Source organism: Biomphalaria glabrata, chromosome 3 (assembly GCF_947242115.1).
Source record: "Biomphalaria glabrata chromosome 3, xgBioGlab47.1, whole genome shotgun sequence".
Lineage (NCBI taxonomy): Eukaryota > Metazoa > Mollusca > Gastropoda > Planorbidae > Biomphalaria > Biomphalaria glabrata.
The window spans coordinates 45,560,459-45,577,705 of NC_074713.1; the positions used below are offsets into that span (position 1 = coordinate 45,560,459).

The 17,247-nt window shown below is 33.8% G+C and overlaps 1 protein-coding gene across 1 annotated transcript; it reads left to right on the forward strand.

The window, feature by feature from the left end:
- The first annotated feature begins 2,699 nt into the window (after positions 1–2,699).
- Positions 2,700–16,456, forward strand: LOC106075985 (molybdenum cofactor biosynthesis protein 1-like). Its single transcript, XM_013236877.2, has 9 exons — positions 2,700–3,521; positions 3,952–4,072; positions 4,810–4,977; positions 6,520–6,752; positions 7,584–7,655; positions 8,746–8,898; positions 11,556–11,666; positions 12,169–12,289; positions 13,153–16,456. Exons 1-9 carry the CDS (start codon positions 3,321–3,323, stop codon positions 14,148–14,150), a joined length of 2,178 nt encoding a protein of 725 aa, XP_013092331.2. The 5' UTR covers positions 2,700–3,320; the 3' UTR covers positions 14,151–16,456.
- Positions 16,457–17,247: the final 791 nt, after the last annotated feature.

Sequence of the window (17,247 nt, forward strand, 5' to 3'; positions counted from 1 at the left end):
GGCTTTACTATACATGGGCGTAGCCGGGGCCCCCCGAAATGAATTTATTGACTGATTTTTTGCTTTGATTCTGTTTATTTTAGGTGAGATTTTAATACAAAACCATAACTTGCACCAGCGTAGCCAAAGGTTATTAGTTTAAAACCACCTACTATTTTAGGGGGTTTGCAGTCAAATTCCCTCTTCTATATAACAAAACCAAAAAAAAAAAAAAAATCCAAGAGCATAGCTAAGGAAGCTTTTGATTTTAAAACCCCCTCCGAAACTTACGATAAACTCCCTCTTCAATATAAGACTATCTATACATCAGTCACCAGATTCTATGAGCGTAGCAAAGAGAGGTTTTGTGTTTAACCCCCGCCCCCCCCCCCCTTCCACCGGGGGTTCGAGCTAAAAACCACCTCTTCAATATAGAAAAAGCAAATTATACACTCAAAATTTTATGAGCGTAGCCAAAGGCGTTTTGAGGTTAAACCCCCCTTCATCGGGGTTTAAAGATAAAAAATATCTTTTCAATATAAAAAAGCACATTACACACAAAATGCTATGATCGTAGCCAACGGGGGTTTTGAGTTCGAACCCCTATTCAGCGGGGTTTGAAACTAAAAAAAAAACACCTCTTTAATATAAAAGAGCAAATTATACACACTCAAAAATCTATGAGCGTGGCCAAAGAGATTTTCAGTGTAAAGCCCCCTTCAGCGGGGTTTGAAGCTAAAAAAACTCCTCTTCAATATAAAAAAAAGCAAACTACACACTCAAAAAAGCTATGAGCGTAACCAAAGGGGTTTTGAGTTTAAACCCCCCTTGAGCGGGGCTTGAAACTAAAAAATATCCCTTATATATAAAAAAAAAAGCAAATTACACACTCAAAATTCTATGAACATAGCTAGGCCAAAAAGGGGGGATGAGTTTAAACCCCCCTTCTCCAGAGGGCTTTTTTAAAGTTTAAAACCCCTCCTGATGGTTTTGAGATTAAAATCCCCCTACAGAGAGTTTTGAGGTTGAAAACCTCTCTCTTCAATATTATTCTAAAGCAAACTACAGTCGTCTAATTCCAAGAGCGTAGTCAAGAGAGGTTACGCATTTCTACCAGTGGCTGGGCTCCATTAATAAATAATAATAACAAGGTTTCCGCGGCATCCTGATTTTCCAGGACCTCATGGAAATATCCAAAATTGCAAAATATACTAAAAGGTCCTGGAAATTTCCTGAAATCATTAAAATCTCCTGAAAACGGACAAAATTGTCAGTTTGGGGTGCCAATTCCATGCGCCATAAAAAGAACGGCATTGTCAGCTTTCCTTTAATAAAAATTTATTGCAAAGACGAATGTATGTATTTTGTAATAAAAAATCTTAATTTTGACATTATGCTTATCCCCGTCCAGACTGGGCCCCGCGCAATCCGTTAATTTCGTAAGGGGCCCCGCAATAGTTACAACCGGCCCTGTCTGGCAGCCACAATGATGGCAATTAAAAAAAAAACAAAAAACAATTCAATCTTGACGAGCGTTTTGATCTAAAGAACATGTTTCTTTCAAATAACTAAACGCGCACGTGCTGCCGAAGGAAGTTTATCAACTGTAATCTTTCTAATGTTCATTGGTGAGTTTCTATGCTTAAACCAGAAGAATACGAAGGACTGAATCAGCATGATGGATAATACTCGGTTACAAAGGGAAAGCTGGACATTTTCACCTTTTACGACAATGCCAGCAGGACGTAGCTGGTAACCCTAGGTAGGGCATCCCGCACAAGGAATGGGGGTTGACTATAAATATATAGCCTATCTATCTGTTTTGGTGTGCTTAGATAAGGTTGTGTTACAGGTAACCTCGGAAACCAGCTTATATTATACTCACAATGCCATGGTGGGCGACACCTATTTTATAGCAGTAAATGGGTACCAAAATGAGACAGCCGAGGAACTTTTACATATGCCTCGGAACACATTTTGATACATAGCGGAAAATTTTACCACCGATCGAGGATGGCGAAATGACGCCCCGGTAGACAGCGTGGCTTTATCGGCAAAATATGTAAGTCAAAGTTGGTTCAACATGTCCACGTTAAAATCGAAGGCAAGCCTTAAATTATTATTGATATACACTCGGTATAAAATTATGTTATATGCTACCTATATTTTCCATGTGTAGTTAAATAGGCATACATATGCGGACCTAATCTAGATCAAGACTAATAGTTTACTTAAGTTTACTAGACTAGTGGTCTAGATATATACACACAGATTCCAAATCTAATTAGCCTACATTTTAAATCCCATCCCCACCCCCAAATATCCCAAGGGGACCGCGGGATTATATTTTTCAACCTTCTTCAATCTCAAAGTGAACTGAATGGCACTCCGGTTATATGACTAGACTCTAGATCCAGATGGCATTAAATGAAAATAGATTAGATTCAAGATCAAGGAGGAGTTCATCTCAGGTTCAACGTAGATCTACGCGAAGCAAATGTTTTTGTAAATATCGTCGCACCTGGTTACCTACAGTAAAATGAAAGAAGATGATATCATTTAATGGTTAGGTCTATTATAGCTACTAGACTCTATAACTATATATTTATTATAGTATAGTAGTATAGATCTAGATCTCTACATCTAGATTTAAATAGCTAAAAGTAGTGGCATTGAGCTGGTGTGTACCAAGTATAAAATTATACCGTGACTCGACATTTTACTTCGGAACACAACCCGAAGTTCGATCTTTGGTCCACAATCTAAGAAAGTAGGTTATGGGTTATGCAGCGTCTTCGCGCTATTCGTTGACTTTGTAGACTCCGTTATATGATTGGTAGGCGTGCACATATAGAACTAACACTAGATTTCACTAGATCTGTGATCTTGATTCTAGACAAAATCTATTCATAGTATATAATAATTGTTTAAAAAAAAACGTGCACAATAGATATAAAATCTTGTCTAATATTCTCTTTTTTTATATTAAAAAGTAATATACTAATAATGGCTTCGAAATCATGTTCATCATACCGATACACTTCTGACTTCTAAGGCTGGACAACAACAGTGTAAACAAACACTCACAGTGATTATAGATCTAGATATAGAATCTGAGAGTTAGTCAACTTAGTGAGAGTATCTAGAATCTAGAACTACATAGATCTAGATTATAAACATTTCTAATGTTCAACTTTAGTTTTAAATATACAGTATCTGAGTATATAATATAAATAATAGAGTCAGACTATCTACTACTAGGACTAGACTCTCACTGAAGTCTAGATCTAGAATCTAAGATCATTAGACTCATTAGATGTCTAGGTTAACAGATTAACATCATGATAAATATTATACCGAACGCTATAATTAATTTAAGCCACAAATCGACTTTGAGTTTGACATGCAACAATCGTTTGTTAAAACTGAAATGCAAGAAATGGTTTGTACCTCATCAATCGTGCTGCAGAAGTCGATATTTGTGTTCAACTTTAGCCAGTACTTTACCTGCCATTGAACAGGATGAGTCCACACACTTCAAGGTACATTAATTAATTCAATTATCTAAGTCTCTGAATATAATAGTAATAGCCTTGATTATTATTATTCTAGTTCTAGATGTATAATTGTATGTGTTGCTGTCAGTGTATATATTTATATATATATATATATTATTATATATATAGGCCTATTATTATAATATATACAGTGTTCTTTTTATTGTAAAATCAGTGATGAATTGCCTAACTTTTAACTAATAATAAATTAATAATAAACTTTAAAATACAAGAAAAGTAATAATTTTTTCCCCACATTGAAAAAGGTACCGGTGCGCAGTACTGGTGTGTACCACCACAAAAAAGCACTGTATATAGGCCTATATATATAGATCTATATTTATTCATCTTCTTGGTGTCATTGTAATAAACACAAATTTTATCACAATTCATCCAATTTTTTATGTTACACCAGCAAAAAATCAAGGCCAAAGTTGCTACATTTGACCGTCCATTTAGTGAGTTTCTCACTGATACTTTTGGGAGGCAACACACATACTTACGGATTTCTTTAACAGAAAGATGTAATCTTAGATGTAAGTTGCATGTATACCATATAGTTTTACTTGTAGTGAAATACTGAATCTATAGGTAATTTGTTAGTCTGTTTTAAAACATCATCTTAAAACAACTTGAAGAATAAAAATCTTTTTAAAAAAAATGTATCTAAGGGAAAGAACTCCACACTTACAACTATATAATGAGTACCTCAATAATATAGAAGCTATTTCCCTTTTTTATATCTAACAAAATAATTAATTACTAATAATTGTTTAAAATTTAAATTTTATTATGTTTAATTAATTTTTGGTTTTAGTACAGTCGAATACAGTTAATCAGACCATATCTGAATGGGATCATATTGGTCGAAATAACCAGCAGTTCAGATAAACTGGATTTACTTACATAAAAGGATTTGTTTCGGTACTTAACGAATTGGTTCAAATAAATGGCTGGTCCAATTATCTAGCATTCTGATTTTCCAGATTTGAATTTAGCATTCAATACATTTCTTCTTCCTCTTCTAGCCAGCTTTATTGCTGTGAGCTCTTTTGCAGACTGTGGGAAGGAAAAATACATTTAAATGCTATCGTTTTAAACCTTTGAAATTAGAGTTTTGTGAGGGATACCCATATAATCTGATCCAGCAGATAGCTTATTCAAATGCAACTTAAAATGATTGCTTATTATTCCACTTCTTTTGTTTTGTTGAAAAAACAACATTGGAAATGTTTGCTATTGTCCTTTCAATGAATGCACCTTTTTTTTATAGGTCAATACTGTATGCCAGAGGAAGGAATACAGTTGTCACCCAAAGAACACATTCTCACTACCGGTGAAATTTTAAAATTAGCCAAAATTTTTGTCTCTCAGGGAATTACGAAGATTCGCTTGACAGGTGGAGAGCCTTTGATTCGTCCAGATATTCAACAGATTATTGGTTAGTTTTGTTTGCTTGTGTCATGTAAAGCTAGTGACATTTTTTCTTAGGTTTCTAAATCATTGCAAAGGAAATAGCTGTATTAATTGATTACTTTTATTAATATTCTAGACATTGGAGGAAAAAAAATAATTGTATAAACCTTTTTTGTCAAGTGTACATATAATTTATTCTTGGGATGTGTCCAGTTGTTTATTTAACATGTCAAAACTATTTAATTACAAGGTCTCTCCATACATCCCATATAGTCTCTGAATATCTTATGGTATTACAACAACAAACATGTAGTCTCTGAATATCTCATGGTATTACAACAACACACATGTAGTCTCTGAATATCTCATGGTATTACAACAACACACATGTAGTCTCTGAATATCTCATGGTATTACAACAGCACACATGTAGTCTGAATATCTCATGGTATTACAACAGCACACATGTAGTCTGAATATCTCATGGTATTACAACAGCACACATGTAGTCTCTGAATATCTCATCTCATTACAACAGCACACATGTAGTCTCTGAATATCTCATGGTATTACAACAGCAGACATGTAGTCTCTGAATATCTCATGGTATTACAACAACACACATGTAGTCTGAATATCTCATGGTATTACAACAGCACACATATGTAGTCTCTGAATATCTCATGGTATTACAACAACACACATGTAGTCTGAATATCTCATGGTATTACAACAGCACACATGTAGTCTCTGAATATCTCATGGTATTACAACAACACACATGTAGTCTCTGAATATCTCATGGTATTACAACAACACACATGTAGTCTGAATATCTCATGGTATTACAACAGCACACATGTAGTCTCTGAATATCTCATGGTATTACAACAACACACATGTAGTCTCTGAATATCTCATGGTATTACAACAACACACATGTAGTCTCTGAATATCTCATGGTATTACAACAGCACACATGTAGTCTCTGAATATCTCATGGCATTACAACAACACACATGTAGTCTGAATATCTTATGGTATTACAACAACACACATGTAGTCTCTGAATATCTCATGGCATTACAACAACACACATGTAGTCTGAATATCTCATGGTATTACAACAACACACATGTAGTCTCTGAATATCTCATGGTATTACAACAGCACATGTGTAGTTACTATCTGAAACTCTCTAATCACATCTTACTTTGAGTTATGAAATATCAGTCTTGAAATCTGATTCTAAATTTGTAAAAAGTTTTGCACCTCTGGTGATCTCTATTCATCTTATTTATTCCCTTATATGTTCAAGCATTTATTTTTTTTGTTTCAACCTGTGAAATTACAAGAGCAGATCATTTTTTAAAATGTAAACTTCCCTAACACTTCAAGTTGGGGGGAACATTCAAGTTATTAAAGAAGAGGTTAAACAACAATCATAGTGAAGTTTAATTAAGTCATAGGCACACACACATAATGGGGCAACTAAAAACATCTATGATTAACTCATGATGATTCTTATGTGTAATGAATATTAACTGTTTCATATTATGCTTTACAGAGGGTCTTAATGAATGCAGAAGTATAGGTCTGCAACATATTGGCATTACCACCAATGCAATAACTCTTGCAAGAAAACTTCCTGACCTGAAAGCGGCTGGTCTTGATCAAATTAATTTGAGTCTTGATACGCTGGTCTCTGCCAAGTTTGAGTTTATCACAAGGCGACGAGGTTTTGAGAAAGTGATGAAGAGCATTGAGAAGGCTCTGGAACTGGGTTATAATCCATTAAAGGTAACTGAATCGATTCTCTCCAAGGTAATGACAATGTTAAATGTACAATAATTCCAGAGAATTTTAAATGTTACCAACTAAGATTCTCGTTTCCATAAACAAAAAAAAATATAATTTATTTATCTTGATTCGTGCCTGTGGTAATTATCTTGTGGAAATGTGTTTCAATGGATAAAAGGTATCAGGAAATTATGCAGTTGAGCCAATTAGCTCAGGGAGAAACAAATGAAGACTTTAAAGTTCAAATTCAGGTCCCACCCCCCCAACCCCCCGGGGTCCTTTTTTTTAAAATAAATGCTTTCAAAAAGTGCTTATGGTAAAATTCACACAAATATTCCTTTCTCCTCCTCAAAACCCCCACCACCACCACCACCATTTTCTGAACTGGTCCAGACAAGTGATAGGATCATAGCGTATTGAGAAAGCTAAAAGCATGACATAACGCTTAACAAAAACAATGGGTAAAAATATTTCTAATTGCAGATTTATTGTTGTTGGCCTAGATGTATTACTAATTTAATTACATGGCTGATCCAAACTAATCAATATAATTACACCTCGTATTAGCTTTTTTTTTTTTTTTATTTAAATGTTTTTCTTGTTTGAAAACCTTGTATCATGAAAATGGGATATAATCATTGTGCTAGTTAACTTTGAAACTTTTATGTGGGTAGTTAAGTACTTAACTAGTTACATGGACTATGTTGTTTTGTGTTGAGCCAAATTGACCATAACATTGATAATATATTAAAGTTAAAAGTGGAAACTTTTTTTCCCTCTAACTTACCCATGTCAATATTCATCTGTTGTATTTTTTGAACTGTGTTACAGATCAACTGTGTTGTGATGAGAGGTCTAAATGATGATGAAATTTGTGATTTTGTTGCCTTCACTGAAAACAGAGTAAGGACCTTTCTTGACACGTAGTTATTTGTTTTTGGTTTATGCCTACACGTTTCTGTCTGCTTAAGAACTTGAATATTCTATTATACAGAATGTGGATTCACTGTATTGTGTGGCTAGGATAACTGATAAAGAGAATTCATTTCTGTTTCAAATGATCAAACATTGATACATTTTTAAAAGAAAGTCTTGCTACTGATAAGGCACAAAAATAGAACCAAAGACTAAAGGCAGAAAAAAAAATTAAAGAGATTTTTAAAGGGGAAAAGAGAATGATTATTACAAATAAATTGCTAAAAAATCTCTATTCTGGTTTTCTTAAAAGTAATTAGTTTATTTATTTGATGTGTATACCAGATATACCAAGAAGTGTGAGCATGTGGGGCTAAATTTTAGAGTTTTTTTTTATTAGGGCAAACAAAACAAGGCGCGGTGGCTGAGTGGTAAAGTGCTTGGCTTCTGAATCGGGGTCCCAGGTTCGAATCCTGGTGAAGACAGATTTTTAATTTCGGGATCTTTGGGCGCCTCTGAGTCCACCCAGCTTTAATGGGTACATTACATTAGTTGGGGAAAAGTAAAGGCGGTTGGTTGTTGTGCTGGCCACATGACACTCTCGTTAACTATTGGCTATAAATACAGATGACCTTTACATCATCTTCCCTATAGATCTCAAGGTATGAAAGGTGAACTTACTTTACTTTTTACTAAACAAAGCAAAGGTATTTTCTTTTGTGGGCTACGACTAAAGGGTTACAAAATTGTGGGGAAAGGGTTATTTTTTAATTATGGAATTGGTTTCTCTCTTATGCATTCTCCACTGGACAAGGCAAAAAAAAATGTATTTTATCTTTTAAGCAGAAATACTAGAATTTATGAATGAAAGGAATAGAAGCACATTAGATCTATAATATGGACCATTCCATTAGAGATTCTCTCAGGAAACAAACTTCTGGTCAAAATAAAAAAACAAGAATGTCTAATTTACCACTAAAATTACTTTCATTTCAAAGTAGTGAAAAAAAATGGCTATAACAAACTATTTAGCATTGTTAAGATCAAGTTTAAGCTAGTTGTATGAATTCTTGTGCAGGCTGTTGATGTAAGGTTCATTGAGTACATGCCCTTTGGTGGCAACAAGTGGAACACCAACAAATTTTTTGCTTATCAAGAGATGCTTCACAGGATTAATGCTAGGTGGCCCACACTGAGTCGACTCTCTGACAAGCCTAATGACACTTCCAAGGTAAATACTATTGATTTCATTCATTTTTACTTTATGATCCACTAGGTTGTATTAAATATATATATATATATATTAGATATGGATGTCTATAAGTCAGAGATAATAGAAGTTCATAAAATAAGTGATTTAGGGGGGTCCATAAGGTAAATAATGTCAAGGTCCATAATAAACTTCATGTATATAGTTTATAGTTAATCATCTATTAGGTCCTTCTTGCAAATGTGTAATCTTTGCTACTAGTTTAAAGCATTGACTGTGGACTTTTTCTGAACTCTTGTGATTGTCTTTTATGAGCTCCACGATTTCTAAGATTGTTTTTAATGAGATCTTTGATTGAATGTCTTTTTTTGAGATCTATAACTGCTTATCTTTTCTATAATTTATTAATTGAATACAATTTCTGAAATCTATAATTGACTATGTTTTTTCAGAGTTCTAAGTTTATCTTTACTGAGATCTGCAATTAAATATATTTTCTGAGATCTATGATTCTGTCTAATATCTATGATTTTGTCTAATATCTATGATTAAATGTATTTTCTGAGGTCAATTATATTGTCATCTCAGTGTGTCATCTATGTTTCACTTCTAACATAATTGCATTATTAACTTTTTTTAAACATTAGATGTTATTTGTTAAGTATTACTTATCATGAGGACATTTAGTAAAATATTATCATCATATGTGTAGTTTAATTTAGAACTGAAACCAAACTGTTAGACTACTTTTGATTGATTAAGAATAAGCTTGTCTGCTGGTGGCGACCCAGTGAAAGTATTACACCATGTATTACATAGGACAGGTGGCTAATGAGGCCAGGGTACTCTCATGGTTTAAAATATAGATTGATACATGATAAGGTTAGAGCACATCTGCATATCTGTGTCAATTAGCATTGGTAATGACAGTAAGCCTGTGTATGTAACAGTCTGCAAGTTTGTGATAATGATGAATGTCATTGACTTTTGGCTAAAGTTTTAAACAGTTTTGTTTGTTTTGTTATTTGTATGCTGTTGGTTCTCTCTATGTATACATTTAAGACCCAGTGGGCTTAGCTGTAAAGTTTAACTATTTATGTAACAAGTGGGGAATGAGAGTTTCATGTGGCCAGCACAATGACCAAACACCTTTGCTATTTGCTGGTATCTCTTAAAGATTCTGAACCATAATCCTGAATTAAAAATCCCAACCTAAACCATCATACAAACTGAAGATCTTTATGTAACAAAAAGTAATTACAATGCCCCCTCCCCAATCTTCTATTATTGAATAGATATTAAATATTCATCTGTCACAGTGGGCTACATGCCTTGGTTTTACATCCTTATGATCAACTCCAAGCTGTCAGAGATCTGCCTTTTTTTCAGACATAGGTCATTTTACATTGTGATCTGTCCAGCTTTTTGATGTTTTATCAACTCTTTCTGTCTGTAACAAATTTTGTAAATGTTATTTCTTCCATTCCCCATCTTGGATCAAGTTCAAACTTTGCACAATTATTTATTGTCTGTAACAACACTTGAATCAATAAAAAAATGTCTGCCTTCCATCAAGGAGGCTTGAGTCCTTAAGTTCGAATTCAAGTTGAGCAGCTTTTTATTTTTTTAAATTGCACAAAAACCTCACAGATCCCCCCTCCTCCTCGTAACTGGTCCACACAAGTATGGGACAAAAGCGCATTGAGCAAGCTAAGAGCATGAAATTGCACTAAACAAAAACAATTAGCCAAAATATTTTCCATCGAACAATTGTATTATTGCTAGTCGAGATCTGTAACAAATTTATTTACATGAATAGTTGATACAACTATGCTTCATATAAGCTTTATTGTCTTTAAAAATTATTTTTTATCTTTTAATTGTTAAATGATTGGGTTGTTAACCCTATGTGCTGTTGTAGTGGTGGGGGTGTCTTTACTTTCATATAAACTTCCTTATTTTTTTCAGATCTCTCCACATCTGGAGAGCATTCCTCTATCCGCCACTTAGTGGGCTGCATTAACAACTCCTCACAAGAAATGTTATCTATAAAATGAAAATTGTATTTTGATTGTGATCTCCAGTTGCTTAACTTACAAAAAATGAACTTTTTGTGTTACATGAATTGTCTCCCTCATTATATAGTTTTGAAATATGTCTGTACATCCTACTCAATTACACATCCAGACATAGCAATCATTCTTAAAAACAAGCAAAATATAATAATCCTTTTTTAAAAAAAACAACAAAGTTTATCTAAAGGGGAAGAACATCAATATTGAACAAGCTATTTCCTTTATTCAATATACAAAATAATTAATTACCCATAATTAATTGACTAATTGTTTTTTTTATTTATTTGTTTGTGTTTTGTTTGGTACTATAAATAATTGTTAATGTATCAACTTCGTCAGAAAATGCATGAGGGAGAAATAGCGTTAACAATTATTTAAGGGGACTAAACCCAAGAAATTTAGCCATATCTGTGAATACTGAAAAAAAAGTATCTCTTGTTGGTATCAAACAAAATAATTAATTACAACTAATGAATTGACTATTTGGTTTCAACTTGGTCTGAGAATGGGTGTTGGAGAAATAACGTGTAACACACTTTTTACCAGACAGACAGACAGAGTGAGTTTATTTAAGTTATGTAAAAAATATATGATTCTATGCAGGCATTTAAAGTTCCTGGGTTTGTTGGCCAGATTGGTTTCATAACATCAATGAGCAACCACTTCTGCAACTCATGTAATAGATTGCGACTGACAGCCGATGGCAACTTAAAGGTGAATTACCTTTTTATAATGCCAACTTTAATTTGTAACTAGATATTTTAAAAAGAATCCATTGTTCTTTCTTTGCATTTATCAGGCTTTCTTGTCACTGTCACTTCACTTTAGCCTTTGCCACCTCAACTATTAGTAGTCTCCCCTCCCAACACAATGCCATGGAACTAGCACTGCTGGTGGTGAAGACAATTGACTTGTCTAGCCTTTTGTCTTTATGCTAAGTCCCCAAAACCCGACCACTCAAAGTGATTCTCCCCCCCCCCCCCCTCCCCCGACTCTTTTTTCCCGTTTATCATGTTTTCTATTTTCTCTGTAAAGGGTCTTAAGTGCAGTTCAATTTAACAACAGATTAGGATTCTTTCCCCTAAACTAGAGGAACTTTTCTGGCTTATGCCTTATTGCTGAAACGTAATCTAGGTCAGGGGGCATATCTATATGAATTTGTTGCTAGATATATTATTATTTTTATTATGCATTTATTGTCTTAAAAAAAATGAAGGTGTGTCTACACGGCCAGTCAGAAGTGTCTCTGCGTGATGCCATTAGATCAGGAACCCCAGATGCAGAACTTTTAGAGATCATTGGTGCTGCTGTCAAAAGAAAGAAGCGCCAACACGCAGGTATAAATTGATTTTATTGTTTAAGAAAATTTACTTATAGACAAGGAAAAATAAAACATTACAATACAATAGTAGCTTGAGACTCTTTGACTTTTGTGTAGAGAGCACTTCACTGTCCGTTGTCTTGTTACAGGAATGACAAATTTATCTAAAATGGATAACAGACCTATGATACTCATTGGTGGGTGACTGACTTCCTTGTCTGTAAGTTTATCTCCATGTTTCATTACAGCTTTATGTAAATTACATCTCAAGAATCTTCGAATATATTTAGACATCTGACACAAATTAGCTGAGACCAAAAACATGAATAATGATCTGAAACTAAGTTTATTTTAATCTTAGCTAAAGAAAAAGAAAGAAAGATAAAATTAACCTTGAAATGATAAAGTTAAAATTAGTGAGTTAAAAGTTCTTTTAAAAAATGTATAGATTTTCTTATTTTAGGTAATACTAATAATTTAATTTACATAGCACTGTTAACAAACATAGTTTGGGATCTGTGGCTGGGAGACCAAAACTGCTTGGCTAACTTACAAGGGGGGCTCTAGTTCAAGTCCTGACTCGAGCAGAGTTGTGTTTGATGAGCAATGCATGGAAACCTTCTCTCAGATCCCCCCTTCCCCCAATGGTTCCCAAAAGAGATTGGACCATAGTGCACTGAGCATGAAAGCATGCACTATATATTTTAGTCAAAAGCTTTGGTGTAAAGTCATTCTTTTTATTTTTTAAAACATAATTTCAAGTAATTCAACATTTCAAGTAATTCAACATTTAAATATAATAATATATGATTACTAAGTTAAAAAAAAATATGAGTAATTATTCATTGCCATGTAACTGATTTCATTTTACATCGCCAGATTCAGGTTATGCTTACAAGAACAGAAAGACAAACAACATTGGCCAAAAGTCCTTCCCGTCTCATTCTCATCTTTTCATGTTGAATCAATCCAAACCTTCTTTCATCTCTTGTTATTTGTATAGCACTATAAGACAATCTTCTAGGCCCTGTTTACATGGCAGAAACTTTGCTCAATTGTATGTTCCTGTTGTCACATTGACAAATCCAACAAGATCTTGTGGTTCTATGTCTCATATTATTCTCAGAAGGAAACACTCAAAGAGAAATCCATCGACACCTGATACTGAAAACATTGCTGATGGCAAAGCACAAGTTGATCAGCTACATAGGGATGAGTCAAACCCAGGTTTAAATTTCGAAGATTATGCTAAAAGGTACCAGGAAATTATGCAGTGGGGCCAATTAGCTCAGGGAGAAACGAATGAAGAGTTTAAAGTTCAAAGTCACCCAGAATTAATACAGCATGTTAAAAATGCTGAGGATGTCTGTAAAATTGGCGGAGATGTTGCCGCAAGCACTATTTCAGCTCATCTCACTCACACTGACTCAAGTGGCAAGGCTGTCATGGTCGATGTGGGAAGTAAAGAGGTCACCATACGAGAAGCGCGTGCCCAGGCTGTCATATATCTTGGGCCAATTGTTACCCGCCTTGTGGCAGACAACAAAATGAAAAAGGGAGATGTATTGACCATCGCTCAACTGGCTGGGATTATGTCTGCCAAGTTGACCTCTCAACTCATTCCTCTGTGTCACAACATCAGTCTGACCAAGGTCGATGTCACCTGCATTCTGGAGGAAGAAGCCCACACAGTTGTTATCACCACAATGGCCAGGACTGTTGGTAGGACAGGAGTTGAGATGGAAGCTTTGACAGCTGCCAGTGTATCAGCTCTTACAGTGTATGATATGTGTAAGGCAGTTACCCACGACATGGTCATTACAGACATTAAATTGTTATCCAAATCAGGAGGGAAAAGAGATTTTAAGAAAGTCTAGCTGCCAACTTTTGTCTTTTTTTAGCTGCCAACTTTTGTCTTTTTTAGCTGCCAACTTTTGTCTTTTTTTTATTTAAGTCAACATTTGGTTTAAGCGTTTCTTGATTTAGACAACAGAAACTAGCAAGCATGAAGAACTTATTGTATTTGAACTAGCTGGGTTTGCTGTAAAATTATTTTTTTTGTATTGTTACATTTTTCACCTTTCTGCTCTTAGAGTTTTGAAATTAAGTTTGGGGATTTCCTAAAATATTCAACTCTCTTGAACACTTCAACACATTTCCTCCATTGTTTTAATGACTAGTTTTGTTTCTGTGATAAACTGAGACTCATACATCAACCCAGTGAATATTTATGAATGTTTCAAAGCTATTGCAGGATATTGGTTCATTTCATTTTATAGTACATTCTGGTGTCAGAAGTTTATCTGGCAATACACTTTTCATTTTCAACAGTTTATTTATTTACTTAGTTTATTTAAAATATGCATTATGTCTTTTGTTCTATCTTGTGGTAATGTTTTTATTTCCTTCAAGTGATCAAAAAAAACCTTTGAATTGTTTCTTGTATTTCAGATAAATATATTTGGATGTTTTTGTTTATTTATAAGAGTAATATGCCAAGTTGTAAGATGGTTTGAATGTGAATGTATGGTCAAATAAAAATGGCAGCCACTGGTTTGATCTTGACTTTGATGTATGTCTGACTGTAGATCAGTGATTCCCAAACTTTTTCTCTAACAGAACATTTTACACATGCAGAGTATTTGCGGGAACACTTTACTTATATTTTAGAGTGATTTATTCATGTGGTGGCCTACTAATTAATTACAGAATTATGTAATTAACTACGTAATTACGCAATCATCTTCTTGTTTGAAGTAACCTCTGTATCATATAAGATAAGATAGTATTCCAGTAGTTCATGGAACACCTATTCAGGCCTTGTGAAACACTAGGGTTACATGGAACACAGTTTGGGGACCACTGGTGTAGATATCTGCTTTTAAACCTTTTTTTTTTTTGCTTCATTTAACTGTAGTGGAAAACTTGGAATCTGTTGTAGTAAATTTGTCAGGTTGTGATATGGGCAGGTTTGTTTGATTTTACTTGTTCATTTTGCAATCTTTGTTACTTTTTTATAGACCTGTAATTAGATGTTGCCATTTTTGTTTTATTTAACTAGAAATTGATTTATTTTTTATTTGATTGTAATATTGTTGTCAAATTACAATTGATATGTGATGTTATTACAATCAGCCTGTAACAAATTTATTAAATTATTTTTAGCATCCTCTGAAAGAGGGAAAGTCACTACAGGGGGTCCTCGGGTTACAACATTGATTGATTCCTACATGAGGAGTAAACTTATATTTGGTGTAAGTTGGAACATACATACTGTATGTAAATACTGTAAGCAATTATCCTATCCTAACACCTATCCTGCATAAATCTCTGAAAACACATTATGGAAATATTAAATATGTTTAGTAATGAAATGAAACAGTAATAAAAAAAACAAAAAAAGAACAGGCTTATTGGGAGAAAAAGGTGCTGGAGATACTGGGGCAGGTGAATCTGGAGAGGCAGATGAAGTAGAGGGTACTAGATCTCTTGCAGGTCTCTCTATCTTCATGCAATACTGCTGAAGCCTAGAACTCCAAGATCTTATAACACTGCAGGCAATCCATGACCCCTCTGGCAACCTTAGTGTACCTGCCCATGTTGGGATCCTAAGCCTCAAACATTGACACTTCCTCAATCAGGGAAACACCTGCCAAGCCCTGCTTTATAAATCTCTTGGGCCCTGGCTTTGGTGTGTATCATCTGTCACTCAAAACAACTTAAATCAAAACAAAACTTTATATAGTATATTATATATATATATATTTAAGATGTGTTGTAACCATAAAACATTGTAACTCTGGACTAACATTACCCGAGGACCTCCTGTATTAATTTTGTGTAGTCTTTCTGTCTGTCTGTCTGCTGTCATGTTAAAAACTAAATGTGCTATTGAAACTCCTAGTTCACTTTTGTTCTGTAGCATAATAAAAATAGATACAACAGCTACTGTGATAGTCTGAAAAAAAAATTAAATATAATTTTTCTTCCCCATGCAAATAATGAAATGAATGCATAACTTGAGTTAATGATAAACTCTTACCATTGAAGATCTTTTTGAGATTAAAAACATTGACTACTTACATTTTCCATATTGTTTAAAATTTCTGTCTATATACTAGTTTATGAAAAGAATGTTTATGAATTAAAATTGGAAAACAAAATAAAAATTTGACTTCGACTCGCTGACTGAAGTATATATGGTCTTTTCTATATAAACTTAGATAATAGCGTTACTTCATTTTGTTTGTCCAATCAAGTTTAATTTTTAAAAGTGTGCAGACAAATACTTAGACAGCAGAAGGATTTTTCCCACACTTAGAGACTGGTGCTTTCAATCAATGCTTTAGACTGCTAGGTCACACTCTCCATTATGGTGATCTTTGAAAAATTATGAATTTGTAGGATTTATAAGTTTTAAAAAATAAAATAAAAATGCATGTTCTATGAAACTTTTTCTCTTATACTTCAGAATTCCCCAAATCTGCTAAGACTAAAAAGTATCTAATAAAAGCAATTATAAAATACATTTAAATTTTTTTTTAATCATTTATATATAAAAACAAGGTTACAAAGACAGTTTGTGTGGAAACACAAACTCTTAATCAGCCCCCAAAGTGGTCCACCCAGGCAGGTAAAATGGCAGGTTAATATTTTCAGAAAGAACATCAGAATGAAATTCTATCAAAGACAAATGACAGAGAAGAATGGAGAAAGAAGGTTGACAGATCTTGTATGGTGCTGCAGCGGTCCAGCAGACCAAAGGATAAGTGAATGTGAAGTTAGATGTGAACCTGGCCTAACTGATGTCTTATAATGAATATCTAATTGTTTTGTAAAGGGTCAATCTTTTATTCAAATCCTCAAGAGAAAAATATTTTGTATAAAAAAATACATACATTATTTAGTTAAGTATACACGATAATATGAAAAACTACTTATTAATTGTTGTTTTAAATTATGCCTGACTTATAT